A 25,355-nucleotide genomic window follows, 5' to 3' on the forward strand; every position below is an offset into this window, starting at 1 on the left:
CTGCCCCTGCCACCCTCACCCTGAATTGCATTATTTTTTCAACCCTTTTTTTCCCCAAAAACAAATCCCCGTGCTAAGGGCAGCCTGGTGGGTAAAGCACAGGTAGGAAAGGCAAGCACTCCCTGCCCTTATTGAGCAAGTCTTTTATGCCAGCAGTTCTGCCATAGGTCACATCAGGGAATTCCTTCTGTCTCAGAGGTATGGTTAATGCAGTAATGTTTAATGGATTTATAGATTTATGTCCAAGATTTAATGGAGAGACTGTAGAAACAGGATTCTGTTGTTTGAGGCAGTTAAGATGCTGGGAACTGCTTGTATCCAGTGATAGTTAACGAGAAATCATTAACTGGCTTAAAGTTTTTGGCTGAAAAAGGAAGAGGCTAGAAAGCCAAGGACTTGTTAAAAAAGAAGATGAATTAATAGAATCTTGTAGAAGCTTTCAGAATGATAAATGATATGGAGAAAGGAAAGGGACAGAGGAGTTCCATTATTACTTTCCACAGAAGGCTCAAGGGGAGCACCCACCTGTGCACATTTAAATCGAGTATTTTTAAACAAGTATCAAATTGTAAAACTCATTATAACTGAATATTGCAGAAGATGAAAAATAGATTTGAGGGTAAAAAAACCCAACCCAACCCAAATTAGTAGAAGAAAGGTCCCCTGAAGGCTACCAATGGCCAGCTGGGCAATACAGAGCTTTCCTTGTCCTTTGCCATTCTTTTCTTTTCCTCAGCCATGGATAGTGGAAGGACCAGGATACTCGGCTAACTGGACACATGGCTAAACAGACCCAGCTGTTTTTCTGTTTGGAAATGCTGGAAAGGCAGTGATGTCAGGGCCGCCAGTCTGGGACATCTCTTTGGGCTTTCTGCCAGCAGGTAAGGAGGAGCTCCTCCTGTGTGAGCTCATCCAGTCCCTCAGAAAAGGGGAAAGGATGTGCCCAGGGATGCATTAGCTGCTGGTTTTGCAAGCCAGGAAAGCAGATCAGGTGTGCCCTGTGATTAGTCAGTGCTTTAAAGGCACCCCCTCCTAACAGGGGTAGCAGCTCTGCTTTCAGCTGCTTCTCAGCTTGCTCTGTGTGAAATCGTCTGCAGAGAAAAGATTGTACTTGTTAGTCTTCTATTCCCTGCCCAAGAATGGGTGTGTTGGCTGTAGAGATGTTTTCTGGTGGTTTTCATGTATTTGCGATACCTTGTTTGTGGTGTTAAAATGCCCTTTATGGAGGGACCAGTGGAGAAGTTTTTATGTCTTGTCTCTGTCTTCAAATGAAAATTCCATCTGTTTAAATACAGGTTTGGTTTTAAAACCATTTAAATCAGAGTGGTAGTTTCATAGAATGTTTTTACAGACCAAAGCCAGCTTTATTCCTGTAGGTGAAGGGTATCCCTGAAATGGTGCATTAGACTCGTCTAACAAAATCAGTTTTGTTAAATCAATACAAGCATTTTCCAGTTGTTGTGGTTTGGTTTCAGCATGCTCTCTGACAGGGTTCACCTCTGCTGTGGAAGCAGTGGTGATATGAATTTGCTCTAGGTAAGGAAAAAAGTACATCTAATATTAAAGAAACTGGGACTTATTTGATATTCTGAGCCAGTGGTGCAGATGGATAGAGCAGACACCCTGTGCTAGTCATGTCTTTTCAGAATACAGCTCCGTCAAAATGAAAGCTTTAGCAATGCAAAGTGGAAACTCCTGAGCAGAAACATTAATATTACTTTGCATTTTACAAACTGCCTCTTCTGGAAAGTCAGTGGAGTGAAAAAGAGTCTTATGGTTGGTGTAACTGATAATTTGTTGAGCGAAGCACAGTCATGGAGGGCTGCTGTACTGTCAAATAAGATGAAATTAATAGTTTGACAAGAATAGCTTGGAGGAGGAGTGATGGCAGCAAGACAGAAAATAGGAAATAAGAACCAAGCTGTTCAGGAAACTGAGAACAAGGGAAAAAACTTTATAAAAGCGGGAGCTGGAGGGCAGAGGCGTGAAAAGGAAAAGTTGAACTTCAAATTTTGCAGTGGTTGCAGTGCAACAGGGTGGCATTTAGGGAGGTTACAGTAGCCAAAGAAGACTTACCTAAGGCATGGAATGGTATTTCTGAATGCTAGGAATGAATCTGTATAAATAAATAAGCTAAAATGTTCCCTGTGGGCTAGAGCTGTGCCCTCTAGTAAGAAAGGCTGACTTCTTGTGGGTTTACTTGTTAAAATTGCAGGTCTCTGTAATTACAGCCTCTTTCTGAAGGGTTTGTGTCATTACATTGGTTAGAGGAGTAGGCATTATCTTCGGCCATTCTTCCCCTTTTAGACTGGAAGAAATGCATAATTGGAGGTTGGAGCCAGGACTTTTCATTCCCCAAAGTTGCCTGCATCCCTGAAATTCATGGTTAGTGAGTCAGTCCTGCTCTTATGCCAGCAGATGGTGCAGACTATTCAGGGACGGAGGCTCCCAGAAGCATTCTGCTCCTTCCTTTGAGGGAAGGCAGCCTTCCCAAGCAGGGAAAACACTGCCAGAAGGATGGCCCTTGGGCTCCCTAACTGTTGCTCTGCAAGAACAGAGCACTGTCCTTTCTACCCAGCAGCTGAGGGGGTTTGGAAGCAGAAATTACTATGGACAGGAGTTGTTTTGTACAGAAGTACTCATGAGTTAGCCCTGTATTTTTAAGTGGTAGGATGGCTTGGTTGGGTGGAGGGACCCCAAAATTCCTTGATAGAATCATAATAAAATGGTTTGGTTTGGAAGGAACCTTAAAGATCATCTTGTTCCAACCCCACCTTCGACTATCCCGGGTTGCTCTAAGCCTGTCCAAGCTGTCCTTGGACGTTTCCAGGGATGGAGCAGCCACAGCTTCTCTGGACAATCTGTGCCAGGGCCCCATGGGCTTTTAGGGCACTGCTGCTTTGGAACAAGGACCCATCTCATGAAGTGTGATGGGCTCTGCCCATCTCAGACCAAAGGACAGTTATAACAAGACATTGTCCTTTGCCAAAACAAAAGCAGTGACGTTCAGCTACAGGTGTCAAAATCTTCCCTCCTTTCCCTGGAAGCCACAGATACTGTGGAGCCAGGAGTGTCCCAGTGAAGAACAAATCACAGATAACAGATGCCAGATCAGCATCTTTCACCCTCTGAGTATCTGTCAGGTTTTACTCAGGAGAAAGGTTAAGGGCTCTTACAGCCTTGCTTATCCTTGTATTGCTGCTCACAGGCCAAATGCCCTCCTGACCCTGTGCCACTGAGCTCATGCCCTAATTCAGGGAATTCTGCCATCTCACAAAGCCAGCTCTGACCCAGAGAGCATCCATCCCCTGCACACTTGGCAGGGGAGATGCCCAAAACTTGTTTGACTTGGTCCTTGGAGAGTCTTTACAGATTTGACATTTCACCTCACAGCCCCTGTTGTTCCCTGGGACAAGGTGTAGCAAAAAGCAGATCCTCTGCCAGAGCCCCTCCTCTCTTTTCTTCTGACCTGCCCAGAATTTTTTCCTCCCAATCTTTGCAATTACTAAATTTCTGTGCCATTTTCCTTTCTCTGTTGGGTCCTTCAATGCAACACTTTCAGCAATTTTATTCTGCTTTATTATTTATTATTCTGCCAACATAAAAATTACTAAAAAACACTTTATAAAATATTCCTTGAAAAATCTAGCATTACCCAGCCTCTAGAGGAAGGGCTGGAGAGAAGGATCTAAAGGGAGGGGTTTCCTACTGCAAAGCCTCCTACATCAGATCCAAATAGCCAAGGAGTGGGAAAAGGGAATCTTTGACAAGAACCCATGCCTGGAATTGTCTGTGACTCATCCTAGAGAAGACAACTGGTTTCTAGTCCAGTTGCTCTGGAGGTCAATGTCTAGGTGGGCACAGATGGTTTTCAGAGGAACACTGAGGGATTCGTGTTCCCAAGAACTGCGGAAGGAAGAGCCACATTAATACATCCCTGGCTGATGTCCAAGCTGCCAGATGCTAATGATGATTCCAGGCTACAGGGGACTCTTATAAGATCTTAATGAAGACTCTAATAACAGTCTGGGGACAAGAAAGTCTCCCTTCCATGACTGAGAGCCCTGGAAGGGAAATCCAGGCAGAACAAGCTTTACAGGTTCAACGGAGGGGTGCCTCAGCCTGGAGAACCTCATCAGGTCTGGAATGGGCTATTCCAGGGCTGGTCTCTAGGGATCTGTAAAGGAAAACAGCAAGGAATTGCCCCCTGTGGCCTCAGAGGGGCAGGAGGTCTCTCTCAGCAGGTGCAGAGGGTCAGGCAGGAGTCCCAGAACACTCAGGCTCTGCCCTCTGTTATTTGGGCACGTGGTGCTCGTTGGCATCTGTGGCTTCGCGCGAGTCCCAAGGCTCTCGGATCTGGGGAGCAGCATCTGGGCTGGGGTTCCGGACACTGCCAATGAAAAGTGGGATCCCTGTTTCATCCTCAAAGATGATGAAGACAAAGGGCCTGTCGAGGGTGAAGGTAGAGAACGAGCGCGACACCGCGATACTGGTGGCAGCAGATGCTTCCACCCCATCTTCTTTAAGCTCCAGGGTGGCCTGGTGCTGTACACTGGACACAAAGAGAGGCTCCTCTGTGATCTTCTGGAGATTTGGGCTCGTGAACAGCTCCTGGAGGCCTGCAGAGAAATGAGACCAAGTTGGGGCCATGAGTTCTGAGTTTTCTCAAAGCTGTCTGAAGAAAGCAATTCTCTGATCTGTCGCTCCACGTGCTGCCCACCATGGACGACTGGAGAACTGACAGGCAACAGAAACAAAAATTCCACCTCTTTAAGAATAGTAGTGTAAGAACTTGAAGTCATCCTTTAAAAGCAGCAGCAAGTCTGGAGACTCTTTCTAGCTAGGCTAGAACACTTATACTGAGACTATTTTTTTAAGCAATTCTAAGCAAAACAAAGTGAACTCTTAAATTATTCTAATCTGGAAAGGCAGCACCTGGTGTTTGATTTCAGCTCCAGGTTTTGTGATCTGCATTTTCTCTGTTGGCAATTTCCATGTCCTAGACACTGAATTAAAGGACAAAGTAAGAGACTGAGATTGATGCACAGGAGAAGTTTGTTTTGGCTACAACAGGGAGAACTTGTAAAGACTGTGAGAAGCTGTGAGCGCTGCCTTGTCTGTAGTATCATCTAGTTGGAGCAAAACATTTGGTGCCAGGCAAGCAAGGAGTAAGGAGGAGGAGAGGAAGAAGAGCTGGGAGAGTTTGGAGCTCTGGAGCAAGCTGTGAGGTACAGCTTTAGAAACAAGGGTGGCAGCTTTTGGTGTCAGCAGCCAGACTGATCAGCTCCTCTTGTTCTGTGCAAACCCTGCTAGAGGCCTTACCCAACTGGCTGAGAACCTGGTTGAGTTCCAGCTTGTAGTCCAACTTTATTTTGGGGATCTTCACCATGGTGGGCACCTCTCTGGGGAAAAGCCTGCACAGTTCTTTGTAAGGGAAGTTCTCCAGCATGTGAGAGGTGTTCCAGGTGTTCTGGTTTGGTACGAGGACCACAAAACTCACATTACTCTTAAAAGGAAACTTGGCTACCTGGAAATAAAACCAACCAGAGAAGAATTTAGGGAAAAGGAAGGGAAGTCCAGAAAGTGATGCTTTTAATTTAGTCTTTTCCTAATTGGTCTGCAGGGCCTCTCTTGCTCTTGCATGAAAACAGCCTGGTGAGAAGGAGGGATCTGATTTCTCCAGAGGAGAATCTGTTGGAATAACAGCTTTAGATTTTAGTATTAGCCACTGGCTGGTGAAGATTGAGCACATGGCAGAGTGAAAGCCCACATTGCCCCACTCTGGAGTCTGAAAAACTCCAACAGCACATTGTCAGAGGGAATTCCTTTCCATATTTCCTCATTTATCTTTAACTCAGGGCTTTAAAACTATTAATTCCCAGTTAGTCGGAATACCTCTTTGTGGTTTTTCCTAGAGATTAAAAGTGAAGATTCAACATTCTTGCTGGGAGCAAGGACAAAGAATGATTATTAAATTTTTGTGTGCTATGCCTGTTAAAAAAAAAAAAGGTTTTTTTGGAGAGAATGCTTGCAGTTAGTAGAATACCACAGCAAGAGGAAATTCCAATGAAAATTTGCAGTGCTCCTGAGAGATCCCTACCTGAATATCCTGGGACTCCAGTGTAAACCAGCTCAGGGGGTACTCAGCAGCTCTCATCATCTCAACTGGGACCACAAACTCACTGTCAAGGTGGAATACATCTGGCCCAGTGAAGCTGGCATTAAATTTATTCCTCCAAAACCCTGTAAAAATAAAAGTTTTGAAATTAATGAAGTTAAATTTGGGTAGAAAACCAGAAACTGCTGAGCTGGCACTCCTCCTATCTTGAGTTCTCTAACAAGGCCAATAGTGACCAGGGAAGTGAAAATACAGCAAAGAGAAGTCAGTAGCAAGGCTGGAAGAGCCCTAACAGCAGGAAACTCTTATCATCCAGAAAGAAACTATGGAATAACAAAGAGAACATGGGTTAATCCTCATGCCTCAGCGTGGGAGACTACTGAAGGCTATGGAGATAAAAGAAACTATGTTTGTGCTTTGAAAAATGGGGAGTATTGCCTCTGTGCTGCAGAAGGGGAAACACTGCTCCAAGACCAAGGTAAAACGTTTGTACATTTACACTGGCAGTGTTTGGTCTGTGCACAGCCCTCAGGGAATTAAAAAAGGAAGATATGGCCGACCACTGCACTGTAGTCAGAGAGAAATCCACAGAAGCTGCCTCTGAGCTCTGTGGTGGATGTGCAGTGAGCTGCAAACCACCTGGTTCATCATTTAGGTTAGAAAAGACCTTTAAGATCACTGAGTAGATGAGCAGGGATGTGCCACTGCCTGGGATCCTGAACCAGGAGGCAAAGATACTGCAGGTCCCACCTGCTGTGTCCTGGCTCTGCTGTCAAGTAACATTTTTAGCACATGTGAAGCAGTTGGGAATCATTACTGTAAAGAAATCTAAGCAAGAGGAACAGCAGATGCACAAGAACAAGCAGATTGCCTAGCAGGAAGCGAGGAGAGGAGATGCTGTTCAGCTACAGGGCTTGCAGAAAAGTGGAGTTCTAACTATTCCCTCTTGAAAAAATAAGGAAGGCCTGTGGAGCTCACCGTGGAAATAGATGGCATTGAGCAGGAGCATCACTGTGTTTTCAGGGAGCTGCTGGAGGAAGGAGGGAATTTGCCCATGAGTGGCTTCCTTTACCCAGTTGTTTATGGCCACGAGGTCGTCCTGACTCATCCCAGAAAGGGTCATGGGCTTTGCTCCATAGAATTTCTCTGAATCCTCCAGGAACTTCTCTTTCACCTCAAACCCTGGCAGAGGGGAGGAATGATGGGAAAGGTTTGCTCAGTGTGATATGACACTCCCCAAGAGGAGGAAGTAGGGGAAATTGATGTCTCCAGTGTGATTCCATCGCTCTGTGTGACTGGGAGGTTTATCCTACACCAGTCCAGCCCCCCTGGGCCTCCTCTCACCTTTCTGCAGGTACAAACGTGACCCAAGGCTGAGGGTGGACTCTGTGAGCCTCCTGCGAAGGGTGCCCAGCATGTGGTGGAGGCAGGGCACTGACTCCAGGTGCATCACCTCCAGCAAATGCTTCTCTGTCTGATTTGCTGCTCCTAAAAATCAAACTCCTGTTAGGTCTCATGCCCACAAAGTGGAAAACAGGGATGTTACTCTGGCTGCCTCTTGTTAGAAACACACCGTGCCTCACAGAAGAGGCTGGAGAAATCTGAGAGTCGGAGCCTCAGAGGGCAGCTTCAATTGTAATCATGCCTAATTAAAGCTGCAGGAGCAAGGATAAGTGGAAAGGACTGTATTTCATTTGCATCTTGCACACTGACTGCTCGTGCCTCTGGGAGAGGAAACAGGGAAGGGCAGGGAATGGTGGTTTTGCCACTAAGAATTACCCAGTGCCAGGTGAGACAAGGCGAGGGCGATGCTGAGGGGGGACAGGACCACGTTGGCTCTGTTGGACTCCAGCTGCGCCTCTCTCAGGAGATCAATGCTGAATCTCATCAAGCCATCTGCCAGCCTCTGGCTCTTCTTCCAAGTCATCTTACAGCTTTTATCTCCAGCCTCTCCTTCCTCTTCAGAAGAGGCATTTTCCCCAGGTGATTTCTTCCCACGACAGCCCCCAGCCTCAGCTACGGCTTCATCTTCTGAGTTCCAATCATCCATTGTGTCTGGCAGGGTGGTGGTGAATGCTGACATGGGTCCATGGTTCTCCTGGAAGCTGTCATAAGAAAATTCTACCAGCTTTTCCTTTGGCTGGGTTGGGATGGCTTCCACCAAATGCAACTGTGCAATTCCAGCGCTTTTCACATCCTGGGGAGAAACAAGGATAGCACTGGGAAAGCAAAAGCACGGTGACACCCCCATGGGCTTTCACTGCTGAATGGGCTGAGAAAACTGGACAGAGCTGGACTCCTCTGCTCTGGTGGTGGTTTTGCTTCAGTTTCCCTTTAACCCCGAGGATAATGATTTGAGGGAATGGCTTTGGAAAAGAGAAGGTTTTGTATCCTGTGGATACAAATGGACGCAGTGAGGGTCTGGCAGTGGTTCCTCCTCCATTTGTCTCAGGAAAGCTTGAGGGCAAGACCCACCAGCAGCACAGCATTTGTGCCACATGTGAAGGCACACATCCTGTGCCTTCAGCATTTACAGATCCATCGTCCTCATTCTTGATTTCGTCTCCTCCCCTCACACATTTTAGCAGTGCCCACCTGCCTCACACTGGTCAGCCCCTTCTCCTGTCACAGCCCTGATCGTTTGGCTCAAGTCCTTCTCCAGGCATCTGTGTTTTCTTGACCTGTGTGTTCTATTCCATCCTTCTTCTCTCTAAATTTCCTCATTTTACACTCTTCTAAGCTTTAACACTGCCACTACTCCTCACATTTGTATGGTCTGAAACATCCCAGCTGAGTGTGTTGGATCAGCTACGGATCTTTCTCCCTGTCATCCTCACAGCTGGTGGCTTCCCTCACCTTTCCTTTTCACTCAGAAATTAAATCATCCACCTGCCAACCCCTGCACACACCAGCACTGATGTTAACTCCATACTCTGCTCAGTTATTTAGGGTGGAGCTTCCAACTAGGAGGAGCACAGCATTGGCAGCAGCTGGGAAAGATGAACTTTCTCATGGCGCTGCCACTGCCTGGGCTCATCCTTGCTCAGGAAAAACTGCAAATCCCACAGCACAACTTCAGTTCCCTTGGGTGGAACTCGTCAGTGCTTACCCTCAGCTTCCCGTCTTTGTCCAGGAAGAGACGCTGCTGGTCACTGGCATGTGCCAGCTGTGGGGAAAAAAAATCAACAAAGAAACAAAGTCAGGTCCCTCTGAATTTCCAGAGTTTGTCTTCCCTGCTCCCACTGCAATCCTAGCAGTCCCCACAAGGCAGCGGCACAGGCAGGATTTTGGGATGCAGACCCAGGGGCAGTGGGGTCTGACATGGGGAGGTAGAAGTGAGGAGCCGGGAGACACTGCAAACCCTGGATTTGTTTAGAAAGGGGTCAGGCTAGTCTGGTACAAAATAATGGATCCTTTTGAGAGTGAGCAGTGGAGTTTTGCAATCTCAGTTCTGACAGGGATCCAGATTTAAAAGGGGGGAGGAGGAAAAACCTGCTTTTCAAAAAGCTCCTGTTAACTCCTCCAGGTCACGGTCACTAAATACAGTTGAGGTCAAGTTCCAAAAGAAAAGTTCCTACAGAAATATGAATAATAAGAACATCCACAACTATTTTAGCTGGGTAAAAGATCAGAAACCTTGCTGGTGAACCCCCCAGCAGTGTCCTCCACCTATCTGCCTTCCAGGGCTTCTCTGGGTGGTATTTGCCCCACGGTCTGACTCAGGGAGCCACCACATTTCCCTTGCTCTTTGCTGAGGTAGCAACTTACCCTTGGGAGGCTGTGCAGAGCAGCCAGGCAGAGCAGCCCCCAGAGGAACCCCATTTTCCTGGAACAGAAGGACCAGCTGAGAGAGGAGATATTTCCAGCAGCGAGCTCAGCCTATTCAGGTCTACAGGGAGAAAATTATCAACCTGGCCAAACAGGTTGGCACAGGAGCTTGTGGAAAGCAATAGGAGATGAACAATGCTGCGAGGAAACAACACAGGGCTCCTGGGTCTGGTGCCAAGGCAGGGAAATCAGAGAGGAGCAGGGCCCCGCAGCAGAGCTGCAGCTACAGCCAGGCTCCGCTTGGATCCTGCCTGGCTGACCCTGCTGCCCTGGTTTCTCTGGATTGCAAATGGTATTTCCCTAATCAGTGCTGCACACACTGTGCCTCTGGAAAGAGACAAGAGCCTTTCTGCTCCTTTCCCATGGAAACCACCGAGATACAGGCACAGCATCCTCAGCTGTGCCCCAGGCTCTTGGGAGAAGGGCTACTGACCTGCAGGTGCTTAGTGAGTGCTGTCTGGGAGGGGATTTGCAGGTAGAAGTGCAATACCAGAGCAGTTTCCCAGCATTATGTTCTGGGAGGAGGAGTCCTCCCCTTCCCAGCACTCGTGTTCCCCCTTTGCTGGCAAACCCTGCCTCTCCCACCTCCGTGCTCCAGTTCCAGCGTGGGACAGGGAGCAGGGCTCCCAGGGTCACGGACAAAACCCCACCCATTCCCTGGCCAACGCTTTACCCAGCCGTTTTTCCCTTTCTGACAGAAATAAAATACCTTCTCTTTCCTATAAAACCTCCACGCCAAAGCCCACCCCCCTGCATAGCGTCCACATTTAATTCCTGGGGCTGCTTTCCACTCTCCAAGCAGTCCTTACTTCACCCAGAACTGCTGGGCTGAGATCCCACTGGCAGAAGACAACTTGAGGCCATTTCACTCCTTCCCTTCCTTCACCCCAAATCTTGCAGTCACATACAACCCCAAACACCCCCTCTCCTCCCTGGTGGTGCCCATCCTTTAACCCTCTGCCAAATTCACCCCTCTCTCCCAGAGGCCCATTGAAGGAGCCCTCATTTCTATCAAATCCTTTGATTTGTCCCTTACCTGAGGTTGTTCATGTCCACGTTGGAGCTGGCACCTGCTTTAGCCTGTCCAGAGCTCTGCATGGGGCACACACAGCTCTGGTCCAGCCCTCCCAGCAGCGACCTTCGGCACCACCCCCTGTTTGAAAATTTGGCAGGCAAATATTGACCTACAGCATCCGGTTAAACATCTGTTTGGGGGAGAATTATGAATTTGTGGTGCACTTGGAGATGGGGACACACTTTTGGGCTGCTGAACCTTCAAGACAACCTTAACACCGAATTTACCAGATCCAAAACTCCCAGCAGCAGCAGCAATTTGCAAGTGGCTCCACTTTGCATACACTCCCCGTGCTAGGAATATTCTCTTTTATTCATAAACTGAATAAACAGTCCCAGCTGCTGCTGCTGCACCTTGTGAGGCACTGGTTTGACAGAGGCCAGGTGTCCAAGGTGCCTTGGCTGCACACAGCAGGCTCTGATGGCCAGGCTGGGCTGAGCCCAGAGCAGCTGCTCCCTCCCTTGGGGCACAGCACGCCCCAGAGCTCTCCCAGGGCAGCTGGTCCCAGTGTCCAGGACATGCACACACTGCTTGGGCCACTGAGAAAAAGTCTAGGGGACGGGCAGGACTCCAGCAGCCCTGCCCTGGGTGGATTTGTGTTGCATGCAGAAGTGGTGGTGATCCTTCCAGCCTCTGCCCGTGTCCTCAGTGGGAGAGGAGGCACTGAGGACCAGCAGGGAGCACCAACAGCATCTTCCACTCATCCATTCCTTGCAGCAACTCTTGGTTCCCAAGCTCACCCCAGAGTGTGGGTGACAGATCTGAGCTCTGCAACCACATTTGGGATGTGCTGCTGCAACACAGGGAGCTATTTCCTCTTGGAAAGCAAATCCTGTGCAGCAAAGTCCCATTCTACATCCAGGGCTCCCCCAGAACACAAGAGGAGCCTGAAGGAGGAGGTGTCACTTTGGCTGAGCAGCAGGAGAGCTGCAGCCAGCACTCCCAGCCCCTCCAGCACAGAACTTCCACACAGACACCCGGCTCTGCAGCTCTTTCAAAGAGTTTATTAGAAGTAAATATTTACATCTATTGCAAATGATTAATAGGCAACACGGGACTGAGAGCTCCCCTTGGGTAGGGAAAGACAGCACTGGCCAACCACTCACCTCCCCAGCTGCAGCTGGGTGGAAGCCCTTCCCCTCCCCACAGCAAGCTCCTCCTCTGCCCACGGTAAGAGATTCCTGCTCCCCTGACACTGGCTCTGGCTAGGCTGAAGGATGGGTGGGAAAAGGGCTGCAACAGAAGGGAGGAAACTGCTCCTACTGGTGGGGCAAAGAGCACCCTCCGTGCCTTTGGGGTGGGAACAGACAGTGCTGTCCCAAAGGAAAGGTCAAAGACAGACCATGCTGGATTCTTGCCTCACCCTACAAGGGCAGGAGGGCACAAAACTGAGCACCTTTTTGCTGTCCTGTCTCCCCCAGGAGCCTGACCAGCATGAAGGGGAGGATTAGAAGAGGATTTAGAGGATCACTGCCAGTGCATAGCACTCATGGCATTCCTCACCCCTTACATCATCATGGGATGCTGGGGCAGGAACCAGCAGCTCTAGCCCGCTGCTCCAGAAGCCAAAATCCCCATGGAAGCATCTAGTTCTGGCCTCCTTAGAGAGCCACATTCCCACCCCACTCTGCCCCTCGGCAGCAGCCCATTCCTACAGGAACTGGCAGAGCAGATGGGGCTTGTGCCTTGGCTGGCTTCCATCCCAGTCCTTGCCCTGGAGCCAGCACGGCAGCAGAAGGGCTCTGGAGAACCTCTCCTCCTTCCATGCAGGCTCTAGCTCAGCTGGCAGAACCTGAAGTTCACAGAGCACCTCCTCTGGGCTTTGAGCACTGGCCATGGCAGGAGGAGATGCGGTCTGAAGGCAGCAGCTCCCAGGCCCAGCTCCTGCCATCTCAGTGGGGCTGTGCAGTGGTTCAGGAGAGGAAGGGAAGGGGAAGTGCAGGTGGCAGTAGCTAAACTGTTGTGTTTTGTCAAGGGGCACCTCTTACCCCTAAACTGAAGGGGGGAAGGTACTTGTGGTCCCTATTACTGTGGAGGGCAGCTCACAGTCCCCCAGGGATCAGGCACACACGGTAAGGAAAGCTCCAGGCCTCTCTGCAGGGGTGACAGTGACCTACAACGCCCAATATCTCTCCCAGCAGCAGCGGAGGTTTCTCAGTTATGGCTTTTTTTTTCTTTTTCAAGATACAGAAAGAGGTTAGAGACGCAACAAGTACACCTCCTCCCCCTGCATCCTCTGCTCAGAAACATCTGACTCTGCCTCCTCCAAAAGCCACGCTGCTGGCTTCCAGCTCCAGCACAGCACTGCAGGACAGCCTCAGCTGCCAGGCCGGGGCCACTACGCCAGGAGCCGGATGATGCCATTGTCCGAGCCCAGCAGGAGGTGGCACTTTGTGGGCAGCACTGCCAGGCTGGTCAACGTACCCCGAAAGTTCTCTGAGCTCAGCTTGGTCGTGCTGGTGGGCAGGGCTGAGGACTCCAGCATGGAGTAGACCCCGATCTTGTTGGCCACAGTGCCGGTGACCACTTCGTTACCGTAGAGGTCGAACGCGTGGATGGGCTCGGAGGCAGATTTGTAGTGGTGCAAAGGTTTCTGCTCCAGCTCCTTCCAGACAGTCAGGGAATGATCTGAAGAGGAGCTGATCAGCATGTTGCCCTCTGCAGCCTGCAGGAGAGGAAAGGCCAGTGAACCCACATTTCTGTGGAAACTCACAATCTGGTGCTGCACATGGGAGCAGCAGGTGGCTGCCAGTGATCCAATGGTCACAGTGCAATCCCCCAGGACAGTCCAAGCCATTTCCAAGCAGCTGATGGTACTGAGCATGTTACCAGGGCCTTGGGTGGACCCTGCAAGCTAAAGGATGCTCTGGTAGCTGGAAATCTCCTCCAAGAGATGGGCTGGGCCTCTTCTCAACAGCACCCTGACACCCAACACACCTCATTCATCATCTGTTACTACTGCAGTGGGTACAGGGATTACCATGCAGTCTCCCTCTCCACTAAATCACCTGCCAAACTATTTTCCTTCTCAGGAGAAGGAACTGGGAGCCTCTCTCATGGTTGAAAATACTGCTGTGGGTAGGAGAAGCCTGGAGCTGCTTATTAGCAGAGCTAGTGAGAGAGTAAACAACCAACACTGCTGAACTTTGTTTAACCCACATTTGGGTCGAGGACACTGGAGACCCAGCACTGCTCCCTGGGGTGGGTAAATATAGACAAGAGTTATTCATTAGAGCAACACTCTCCCAGGGAAGCCGAGAGCCCCGTGGAGAAAGCAACACATTTGTTCCTTCACAGGAGCCACAGCTCCTCCCTGCCCCTGCTGCAGACCTGCCTGGCAGGGATTGAAACCCAGGAGGGCTGAACTCTGGCAGCATGAGTTGGACCAAGAACAGCTGGAAGCAGCACTAACCACGGGGCAGGAGAGCTTGGGAAGCCTCCTAGGGACACTGCAGGGGATGGAACAAGGATGGAGCACACAAGCCCTGAAGGAAGGATTCTCCACACGGCCTCAGAGCATCAATGAGGCCCCACGCTGATCCCAGCTGAGCCTCTCACCTTGATCTGCAGGATGTCTCCCTCATGGGCAGGCCAGCCCCGCATGATGAGCCCTGTCCTGGTGTCCAGCAGCACGATGAAGCCGGAGGAGAAGCCGGCCATGACGCTGCGGCCGCTCGGGCTCACGGCCAGGCAGCGGATGAGCCCCGCGCTCACGCCGCTGGCCAGGCGGAACTCGTGCTGCAAGAGAGACAGTCCAGCTGGGGGATGAAGCTCAGGGGAGCTGGCATTTAAGGAACAAGGTGGTTTCCATGAAGCCATCGCAGCTGGGATCTGGGCTTTGGGCTAGCTGTGATGCCGTCATTAAGCACAAGGATGGAGGAAGGTGACTCACAGAGCGGCACATCCCTACCTGTACTCCTGGCTTCCTGTGGTCAATGAACCTCAGCACAGAGTCTGCACTGGCCACAGAGATGCTGTGATAGGGAGGTGGCATGGTGGTCACAGCTGTGATGGGGACTTTGCTGTCTAACTCATCAAAAGTCCGCAGAAGTTTGCCTGTGAAAAGACGACAGATATTATGGCAGGGTGAGTGACACAGCAGATCTCCAGTTCTGTGCTGGTTTTTAACAGGAACCATCCAACCTCAGCTGAGCAGTTCACTCCAGCTCCTCGCCCTTTCCCTTCTTACCCGTGAACTGGTCCCAGATGTGCACGGTGCCATCACAGCTCACCACGTGCTGCGGTGCCTCCAGCTGGCTCACGTAGAACACCGACTTCTTGTGCTCGGCGTAGGTGAAGCGCGCTGGCACCTCGCTGGTGCCGTCCCCGTAGTTGTACAGCGGCCAAAGCCGCACCGTCTTGTCCTTGCTGCCACTCAGGAAGAAATCCTCGCTGCCCAGCGGTGCCACGCACTTGATGGCCCCGGAATGCCCCGAGAAACTCTGCAGCTTGATCTGGTGGAAGTGGAAGCGGGGGTCGTGCTGGCTCACCCCGATCTCGTACTGCCAGTAGGCCAGCCAGTTCCCACAGAGCATGTGGGTGCTGCGGGGCAGGTCGTGCTTCAGGGCGTTCTCCTCGCTGGACGAGCTGGGAACGAATCCATCGGTGCCAGCACCGAGGCGCAGCAAGCCGAGACCCTCCCGCTGTGTGTCCACCGGCACCTGGATGCGGTTCCCCACCAGGACGCTCCCAAAAGTGCCGGAGTGAGTGTCCTCCTGGGGGCTGGAGAAGGGCTCAGCCCCTCGAAGGTCTTGGTCTGAGCCCACCACGCTCGGTGTTTGTTCCAGGCTGATGACCTGCAGGCTCTGGGGGTTCACATTCTCCAGGTGGAGGCTGGCCAGCTTCTCAACCAGCGAGTAGTTGGGCACAACCGTCCGGATAACGTCACCTGAGGAGACAGAGACAACGTGGCTGCAAGGGAAGCAACGTCCCCAACATCATCATCATCATCATCATCATCATCATCTCCCTCCATGCACAGGGATGTGGACACAGCATCCCCCAAGTCAGCCACATCTGCTCCCAGCTGAAGCAGCGTGAAGTCTGGTGGGCTCCCAAGCCAAAAATCAGCCCAGGCCACGCTGTAGAAGCTGTGGGTTTCCCCCAGCAGCCCTGTGAGCTGTGATTGCCCTGGAGTTCAGGCCTAGCACACACGCCCAGAGCACAGAGCTCCCTCACAGATCCCTGGAGCTGGTGGCCAGGGCGTACCCAGCAAGCAGGAGAAGGGGATGTAGGTGATGTAGGCCATCTCGGGGTTGAACACCTTCTGCAACTCCACCAGCACGGATGGATCCAGGGCCAGCAGCTTCCCATCCGAAAGGGGCACCTCCATCACTGGCACCTCACAGCTGCTCAGCGACTCTGCTGTCAACCCCTGGACAAGAGAAACAAGATCAGACAAATCACACAAACACAAAAATGTGGAATGCCCACCACATTCCCACATCTGGGGAAGTGCAGGACCTCTCCCACACCACTGACCTGGTCCTGCAGCTCCTGCAGCAGCGAGAATGCCCCAAAGAAGGTTCTCACTGTGTCACTCAGGTGCTGCTGCACCATCTCCTGCCCAATCCGCAAGCAGATCAAGGCAATGAGGCTGATTGTCTTCACACACAGGACAACACGGGCCTGGGCTCCACTGGGGAAACTAAAGAGGACATCCATGACCAGCCTATCCTCCACATACCGCTTTTTTCCATCCTCTGCCTCATGCTTCCTGCCTTTTCTGTGTTTATCTGAATGCCTTCAGCAGTGTACCAGTGCAAGGAGATGCACATCAGAGCAGAAACACCCTCCAGCCCCAGAAGCATTAAGGCCCCCACCACAAAACCATTCCCAAGTCCCTGATTTTGTGCCAATGCTGCAGCACTTACCCGACAGCCGGAGAAGTGAGGAAGCCCAGCACCGGGAGCAGCACCTCCTGACTGATCTTGGGGAGGATGTCCATCAGTGTGGTGTCAGAGAGACACACCACGATCTTCTGTGTCAGTGTCACAGCAGCCAGGAGCCCGGCCTCCTTCCGACTGTTCAGCCGGACACCGCTGGAGCCACCGCCGGGTGCAACCTGTGAAAGGGACTCCTTCAGTGCCAGGGCCACCACCTCCCCAGCAGGACACAGCAAAGGTGACCCTGGGGTCACCTGAGCTCAGCCTCAAACCCAGCACAGCACTGCTGGTCACAGCTCCTGGAAGAGGAACCTGAGCACCAAATCAAAACAGCAAAACATGTCTGGTACTCAAGGGATGAGTCCAAAAACTGACAGGCACCTATCAGCACAGATAAGCCTGGAGAAAATGGGGAATGACACCTCTAAGCTCACAGATTTCCTCTGCAGAGTACAACATCCCCACAAGCAAGACCAACAACCCCACACTGGACACCCCAGAACATCATCTGCCAGTACAGAGAGAGGGGAAACTCATATACACATGATTTAAAAGCAAAAATCAGTGTCTTCATCCCACAGTCTGCAGAAGAACAATCCTTACATGAAATATCCAAGCACAAATTATGGGCAAACCTGCTGCTGACTTCTAGAAATCCAGCTGCTAAGAATTTCATGAGGCAGAACTGCACATCCTTTTTCTGCTGACAATGTACTGCTGCTGTTATGGCAGTGCCAAAGAGTTAATAACATCAGCAGCAACACTGAAATATTTCTTTCTAGATTGTCCTATTTCCTAACTCCTAGACAAATCAAACACCCAAGAAAAGAGAGCCAGTAACAAAACCCACAGACAATTCCCAGTTCCTGCTATATTTCTTGTACACCTGCCATCTTCCAGCTCATCACAGAGGCTCTTCCTCTCACAAAATAGCCACCCTGCCAAATCCTGCAAGAAGGATTGACTTTATCCTATTTGTGACCTGCAAGTTCCATTGCTCCAGTATCAGGTTGCCAAATGCTGTTTCACAGGGGTATTAATCCCCTCCGTGCCCCCAAGCAATGAGCTTAGGAAAGCAAAGCAGAACAGCTGGAGCTATGATTGCAACTGGGTGGAGAATGATTTTTGCTGAAAAATGGGATTTTTTCCCTTGAAAAATCTCCCCTTCAACACTGGAAAAACTGACAATGCCTTTTTGTTTTCTTTAAATGAACAGCTGTGGCCTCTTTTCCTCTATGTTTAAATTATCAGAAAGCTACTGAAGTTTTCCATTTAAACAAGAATCCATAACCAAAGTGTTTACAACCACTGAAGAGGGAACAAAATGAAAAACAAGCCTGTTTAAAACATTCAAAACCTTTTTCTTTTTAATGAAAAATTAAGTTTTTCAACCAGCTGCATTTTACATTTCCTTCTTGCTATGAACTTCAAGTTGAAAAGTTGGTGAGCCTTGCCAGCGCTTTTTGTTCAGTTGAAAACTCATTGGTCTCCCCCCAGTTCACCCCTATCTACCCACACAGACCTCTGTGAACTCACCCCAGCAGTCTCACAGCAGCACAAACTGCTCCTCCTGCCTGTTATCACAATCCCACCCTTGTGCCAGCTCTGTCTGGGCACAGAAAAGCAGAAGAAATGTTTTTTCTCTGCTTTCACAAGGTCTGACAGGGAAAGAGGGGTATGAACACAGCCATGAGCTTGTGAAAGGGTGAAAGTGCCTCTCCTGCCCTTCTCAGCCAACACAGCCAGAGCTGCTCAGCCCACACTGGCCCAGGCAGAGCCCAGCCAAGCTCAGTTTTTATGCAAGAGGCTCCTGGTAAGGCTGTACTTTTTTTTTTTACATCTTCCCTCTGTGCCTGGACACAGCTCTTGCCCCAACAGAGAGGAGAAAAAGGCAATACTGACCAGGTAGCTGATGTAGGGCAGGTACTGGTAGGTGAGGACAGGCTCTCCATACAGATATGCCACGTGCACGAGGCAGGCCAGCACCGGTTTGGACACCTGATCTCCCAGCACGGGCCGCTTTTGGTAGATATTCCCTGTACTCAGGGGACTGTTCTCATCGCTGCTCGGTACAAACTGCTGCCTGGTCGGGCCTGCCCAGAGAGCAACACATCATGAGCTGAAGCAGCAGCCACACCCAAGCCACCAGCAGCACCAGCAGACAGGCTGGGGGCACAGCCCACCCTGGGACCCAGGGAAGAGGCATTACCGACATAGCAGGACGTGAGCAGCCGGAGCAGGTTCCTGGCAATGAAGCGGGACGTGACGGTCGGGCCCAGCTTGGCCGAGAGCCACCTCACCATCTTACAGGCTGTGTCTGCAAAACAACAGCAGTCCCAAGGACAGTGCCCAGCATGGCACACAGTAGCTATCAACCCCTGCTGCCCCAACCCTGACATGCAGTCCTGGCCTCTTACCCTGGTTTCATCACTGTCTCCAAGCTGGGACCACAAACACCCCCAAAGCTGGACCAGCTCTGCCCAACAGCCTGGATGCTGTTCTTACCCAGCAGTATGGTCTGCTCCTTGTCAGAGAGATCTGGCAGCTCCTCTCCCTCCCCATCCTCTGGCTCGCTGCTGTCATCAGCCAGGGTGACATCCACAGAGGCCCCAGCAGCATCCACGACCACCGTCAGCTCTGCATCGACCGCCGCGTCCTCGTGCTCCTCTTCCTCATGCTCCTCTTCCTCCTCCTCGGAGTCCTCGCTCTGCTTCAGGTCCTGGCTGCTGTCCATCGACTTCAAGCTGCTCTTGTCCTTCTGGGAGTCCCCATCTGCAGGTCTGTCCTCGCCCAGGGACACCTCGCTGGCGCTGCTCTTGTCACTCAGCCGGCCGAGGCTGAGCGATTCCTGCTCCTGGGGCTGCAGGGATTCCCCGACGTAGAGGCCGCTCTGGAAGTCCTCACCCTCGGGCAGGTAGGCCTGGTCGTGGAAGCTGACCCCAGAGGTGTAGTCCAGGAGGTCGAGCGCAGCAGAGCTGTGCTCCACATCCATCTTGATCTCCTCCCCAAACACACACGACACTGGGCTCTCCCCTCCGCTCTCATCGTCCTCGGCGGTGCCGAGGAAGGATTTGCTCTCCTCCCGCGAGCTCTCGATGCCCACGAGGATCTGCAGGATGTGGGGCAGCAGGTTCAGGAGGAAGGACTGCAGCCCCAGGCGCACGATCAGCTGGGCCACAAAGCAGTCTGTGTACAGGTAGAACCTGCCGTGGCGGGAGCAGGGCGTCTCGTAGGCTCCAATCAGGGGCTTCAGCAGGTATTTATTGGCATTCTTGGGGCCGAGGGATTTAGCTATGGGTTCAAAGAGGTACCACGCTGCGTAGACAGCGGTGTTTTCCTCAGACATCAGAGATAATATGAAAGGCAGAAGAATTTCCAAGCCCTCAGGAGTGATTTCAGAAAGGATTCCCTCCAGCTGCTGCCACAGCTGGAAAACAAGCTCCCGGCCTTGCCCTTCATCCTCGATCTTCTTTGCCTGATAGGTGAAAATGAACTTGTGCAGAGCTGGGAAGTACGTGGGGAAGGGGACAATGGAGCTGAAGGGGCTGAGGAGCTGTGTGGGACAGGGTGGGGGGAGGCCCTGGGAGATGGGTTTGTATTCAAACAACTGCACTGCGCCCTTGCCCAGCCTGCTCTTCAGCAGCTTCTCCACGGGCACGCTCAGCTGCAGCAGGACGTGCAGCACGTGCTGCAGCGGGGCCGGGATCTCCTTGGGATGGTAACAGCAAAGGTTCCTCACCATCAGGAACCGCTCCAACAGGGACGCGTCGGGCTTCGAAGGACGAAGCCTCGGTGCAAATATAATCTCAGCTACCAGGATGCCCAGAGCTTGCATGTCCCTCTGGAAGAGGTCTGAGAGACCCAAGGGTGGCTCTTCCCATGGCTGCTCCATCAGCTGCATCTCACTGCTTAAGCCTTTAACCAAGAAATTGTCCAATTTCTCCAGTTCCTCCAGGGCCTGGAGTGGATTGAAGCCTTCAGGAAGCGTGATCTTCATGTCGAGCTGATCCACAGCCCCTGCCTTGCTCCGACGGAGCGGTCGGACCCCCGAGGATTTGCCGTCGGTGGCGTAAGCAGGGAGGGTGGATGGCTGTGCTGGAGGCACAGCGGCACAGGGCTGGTCAGGGGCTCTCCCAGGAGCAGAAATGGAATCCAGAGCTTCCGTGCCTTGCTCCAAATCATCCTCACCAGCAATAGGCTTCTCCCCAGACCAGGTGGTTTCACTGGGAATAGCCTCCAGGACCAACCCGTTGACCACATCCGTCACCTGGCCTTGGACGTCCTCCAAAACCACAGCTTCCCGGATGTTCTGGAGCAGAGGCCGGGCAATGGCTGGAGCTTCAGCAGGAGTGTAGGCAGGTCCCACCATGCGCCTGGGATGGGGCTGGTCAAAGAGCTGCACGACCCCGTAGGTCGTCAGGTGCGTGTGGTTGTCAACCAAGTGAAGGCAGACGTTCTTCTCCTTGACTGCATCCTTCCCCAGCAGCTTGTAGCCAAAAGTGAGGTCAATCCAGTGGTGCAGGTCCTGGGACACCTCCCGGCTCTCCAGCAGCATGCGGTGAACTTCGATGAATTCCTCGTAGGAGCTGCACCATGACGGCACATCCAGGTCGGGCATGTCCGGGTGGATGGAGCGGAAGATGGAGGGGTCTGTGTAAAACTCTGGGATGCACTCGTCCGGTGTCCAGCTCTGCATGCGCTCCATGCTGGCTGGGTACTCGTTGGGCTCCCACTGGGACCTGACGTGGCAGCACAGCACTGCCTTGGGTGTCCTGCGGGCCGTGTACACGTAGTAGGTGATATCCGAGAGCACGTCCGAGATGTGATGGGGGACGTGGAGCTGCTCCCCACTCGAACCCCCTGCAACAAACGCCTGCTTGGTCATCTCATAGGTGAAGTCCAGCTGCTTGTCCCCCTTGTTGAGACGGAATTTGGATTTCCTTAGGTCCCTGAACTTGCCATTTTTGGTAGTGAAGTCCACCACCCACGGAAGAACCGGGTGGTAATTGGGGTCTCCCATTCTCCTCCCAGCCAAGCTGTTCAGATGCATAAGATAGTCGAAGTTGCTGACCTGCCCGTGCACCCACTGCAACACCAGGTCTCGGAGGTCCTTCTGGCAGGCACTGCATGTCACCTCCTGCCTTTGCATGCGGCTTTGCTCGCTCTCTCGTTCCAGACCACCCTCCAGATTCTCTTCATCCTGCCCCGGTCCCTCGTACCCTCTGAAGTTCACACGCAGCCGGCTGCACAGCTTCTCATCCACAGCCACGTCCCGAAGAGAGAAATCTCCACAAGCCAGACCCGCCTGGTGACAAGCCTTCATGGCCTGCAGCACGTGGAAGAGGAGGAAGAGGATTTTGGCGTGGCTGTTGGTGAGCTTGGCCGGGCTGAAGGTCACAATGTCGTGCAGGCAGTACTGCACGTAGGGGTAGATGATGTACAGCATGTCGGCCGACTCCAGCAGCGCCTCAGCCTGCAGCACGTTGGGGCACAAAGGCGCCCCTTTGGCCACGCTCTCCTTGGCAGGGGACGTGCCAGGCACGTTCCTGCCCACCTGGAGGACGGGGCAGCCGTAGGCTCTGTGCAGGGCAGCCCTCAGCGCGTCCAGCGCCGGCACCGTGGGCGGCGCGTCCGGGCGCCGGTAGGGCCGCGCGTACAGCCCGTGAGCCCGGCCCCACAGGTTGTGGTAGTTCTGGGTGGCCACGCTCTGCATGAAGCCGTGCAGGCTGTCCACGTTGCCGCCGCAGCGCTGCTCAGGGGGCTGTGCCCGCAGCGGGTACCCCAGCCGGGCCTTGCGCAGCCCGTGGATCTCCACCCGTGTCCAGCCCGCCGGGAGTTTCTGCACCGAGTGCTGCAGGAACGTCCTGACCTCCACCTCGCTCAGCCCCTCGGGCCGCGGGCAGGCCGCTGGCAGCACTCGGCGCTCCTTCAGGCTCTGCAGCCATTTCGCCGGCACGAAGGCGGTGACGTGGGTCCTCTCGGGGGCCAGCTGCCGGCGGTCGATGTTCAGGTCCTTCTCCACACTCTGCAGGAAGCCTTCCATGCTGGATTCTGCTGGGAGAAAGGTGGCTCAGACAGGCTAGGAGCGAGCAGAGTGGCGCAGAACCACCCTGCCCTCCCCAGCGAGAAGCAAGTCTCACTTCCCCATTGGCACCTGGGTTAAAAAAAAGCTGTTCTGAGGAGTTTGGTTGTTGTGCCTGCATGTGGGGGGGGGCTGAAAAGGGACCAGCCCTGGCTGTGAGGGACAAGATGGGATCTCTGCAGCCAGGGAGGGTAACGTGGTGGGGCTTCCACAGCCCCTGGCAGGGGGACACGATGGGGACACGATGGGGACTTGCACACCCCTCGGGAAAGGGACATGACAGGACCTCTGCGGGCCTAGGGTTGGTGGGGGGACACACAATGGAACATCCACAGCCAGGGAGAGGGACGTGATGGCACCTCCTGAGTCCCAGGCTTGAGGGACACAGCGGCACATTCACAGCCCCAAGAACAGAAAAGGAACACGATGGCATGTGGAGGGGGACATCTGCAGCCCCACGACTGGTGGTGGGGACACAGCGGTACCTCCACAGCTGGAGGGGGTACACGATGGTATCTCTGCACCGCAGCCCCCGCACTGGGCCCACAAAGGGATCTCTGCAGTCCCAGGGCCCCGGAGAGGGCCCACGGGGGCGACACAGATGATGCTCACAGCAAGGAGCACGGACCCAGCACCGAGCCACGGCCACGGCCGGCCAGGCGGCCCCGGCCGCTCAGGGCCCTCGCTACCGGCGGGGGGACGACAGAGCCGGACGACAGAGCCGGACTGAGCCCCGCGGCCCCGAGGGCCGGCCCGGGGAGCCCTCATCCCACCATGGGGTCCCTCACCGCCCCGGCGGCCCCGCGTTACCTGGCGGCGGCGTCCCAGCCGCGGCGGGCGGCGGCGGGGGCGGCCCCGGCCATGTTGGTCAGGTGACGGCGGTCACATGCGGCCGCCGCGCCGCCATGTGCGCGGGGGGGGCCGGGCCGCGCTCCCCACCGGGCCCCCGCGGGGCCGGGCCCGGGCTCCCTCCAGCGGCGGCGGGGCGGGGGGGCCGCGGCGGGTGCGCAAGGCCGGGCCGCGGGACCGGGGCTGGGCAGGGGCAGCGGCGGGGCGGGCCGCGGCCGCGGGGCGTGACGTCACCGTGACGTCAGAGGCGCCCCGGGCTGTCAGCCGGAGCCGGGCGAGCCGCGCTGACGAGGCAGCCGGTCTTAAAGGGGTCCCCACCCGCCGCGGGCGGACCCCGCCGGCGGCAGGTGAGGGCCCGGGGGGGCCGCAGCGGGGCGGCGGGCCCGGTCCACCCCCGCCCCCCCGGGACCCTGCTGTCCTCTGCCCCGCAAGGCACCGCACGCTACGGGAGCTGCCCGGCCCCGGTACCCGTGAGCTGAGACGGGTCCTCACGCCGCTGCCCGGGCGGTGCCGGGCCTCCGGGACCAGCGGGTGCGGCGGTACCCACGGCGCAGACGGTCACGACAGCCCCGGGCGGCCGGACCGCGCGCGGCCCCTTTAAGGGCACCAGGAGCTCCTGCCGGGCAGCGCCGCATGGCGCGGCGGCGCGTGGGAGTCACGTGGGTGGGACGTGGCGGCCGCCGATTGGCCCCCCGGCCCTGGCCCGCCGCAATCAGCTGTTACTGGGACGAAGGGCAGGAAAGGGCCTTAAAGGGGCACCGTAACTCAGATCCTCGCCCCGCGGGGCGGCAGCGGCAGCGCTGGCAGTACCGACGGGGCAGCGGGTGAGCGCTTCTGGTCGGGCCGGACCGGTCCTCCGCTGCCCTGCGCTCTTCCCCGCCAGCACCCGCGGCGGGCGCGGCCCCTTTAAAGAAGTTGTCCAGTCATCGCGCGGCGCTGCCAAGTCATCGGGGTCAGCCGAGTTCTCGAGGCCACGCCCCCCGCGCCCGCCCATTGGTGCGCGCGGCGAGCGCTCACTTCTGATTGGTCGAGGACTTAGAGCAACTTCTCGGAATCGGGGCTGTGTCACCAGCCCCGGCACAGGGAGGCGCCGCCCGAGGGCGGTCGGGGGCGGCCGGACCGTGCCCACGGCAGCGCCGCGCCCCATCTGGGGCCCGCGGAAGGGTCGAGCCCCTTCGGAGCCGCCCTGCCCCCGCCGCCCCTTCACCCGCTTGAAAATGCCAACTCACAGCACGCGCGGCATGCCGGGAGCACCGCGCCGCACTACAACCCCCGGCATGCCCCGCGGCGGGGTGGCCCCGTCCGTTCCCAAGGCGACCGCCGCCCGGCCGGGAGGGAGGCAAACGCTCTCCCGGCGGGGTGGGCGAGGCAGAGCGCTCTTCTCGCCTTCCCATTGGCTGAGCAGCGGGTCGCGCCGGGCCGCCATTGGCGGGAGCGGGCGGCAATCGCGGCGCGGGGCGGGCGCGGTGCGCGCCGGCGGTGCCGGCCGGCGATTGGCCCGGGGGCGTGGCCGGGGGG

The 25,355-nt window shown here is 54.3% G+C and overlaps 2 protein-coding genes across 4 annotated transcripts; both read right to left on the minus strand.

Annotated features, from left to right (window-relative positions):
* Nucleotides 1–2,636: 2,636 nt before the first annotated feature.
* Nucleotides 2,637–11,086, minus strand: SERPINF2 (serpin family F member 2). 3 transcript variants are annotated; one of them, XM_005525956.3, is made up of 9 exons: nt 10,983–11,086; nt 9,887–9,944; nt 9,228–9,284; nt 7,898–8,315; nt 7,463–7,606; nt 7,097–7,300; nt 6,101–6,243; nt 5,323–5,527; nt 2,637–4,619 (listed from the first exon to the last, which is right to left on the minus strand). In XM_005525956.3, exons 1-9 carry the CDS (start codon nt 11,042–11,044, stop codon nt 4,294–4,296), a joined length of 1,617 nt encoding a protein of 538 aa, XP_005526013.3. In that variant the 5' UTR covers nt 11,045–11,086; the 3' UTR covers nt 2,637–4,293. The 3 variants fall into 3 exon arrangements, with proteins under 3 accessions (XP_005526013.3, XP_014110463.2, XP_014110462.2); XM_014254988.2 differs by having other exon boundaries at nt 9,887–10,007; nt 10,983–11,058; XM_014254987.2 differs by lacking the exon at nt 10,983–11,086 and adding an exon at nt 10,380–10,506.
* A 917-nt stretch (nt 11,087–12,003) lies between these two features.
* WDR81 (WD repeat domain 81) lies at nt 12,004–23,918 on the minus strand. Its single transcript, XM_005525792.3, has 11 exons — nt 23,799–23,918; nt 19,412–22,957; nt 19,116–19,223; nt 18,809–18,999; nt 16,895–17,085; nt 16,503–16,668; nt 16,230–16,395; nt 15,211–15,909; nt 14,932–15,077; nt 14,580–14,759; nt 12,004–13,686 (listed from the first exon to the last, which is right to left on the minus strand). The coding sequence occupies exons 2-11, from the start codon at nt 22,947–22,949 to the stop codon at nt 13,360–13,362; spliced, it is 5,712 nt and encodes a 1,903-aa protein (XP_005525849.2). The 5' UTR covers nt 22,950–22,957; nt 23,799–23,918; the 3' UTR covers nt 12,004–13,359.
* Between the last annotated feature and the right edge of the window lie 1,437 nt (nt 23,919–25,355).

This window comes from Pseudopodoces humilis, chromosome 23 (assembly GCF_049639895.1).
Source record: "Pseudopodoces humilis isolate 2021_Gansu_Grassland_sample_001 chromosome 23, ASM4963989v1, whole genome shotgun sequence".
In the NCBI taxonomy this organism is placed as follows: domain Eukaryota; kingdom Metazoa; phylum Chordata; class Aves; order Passeriformes; family Paridae; genus Pseudopodoces; species Pseudopodoces humilis.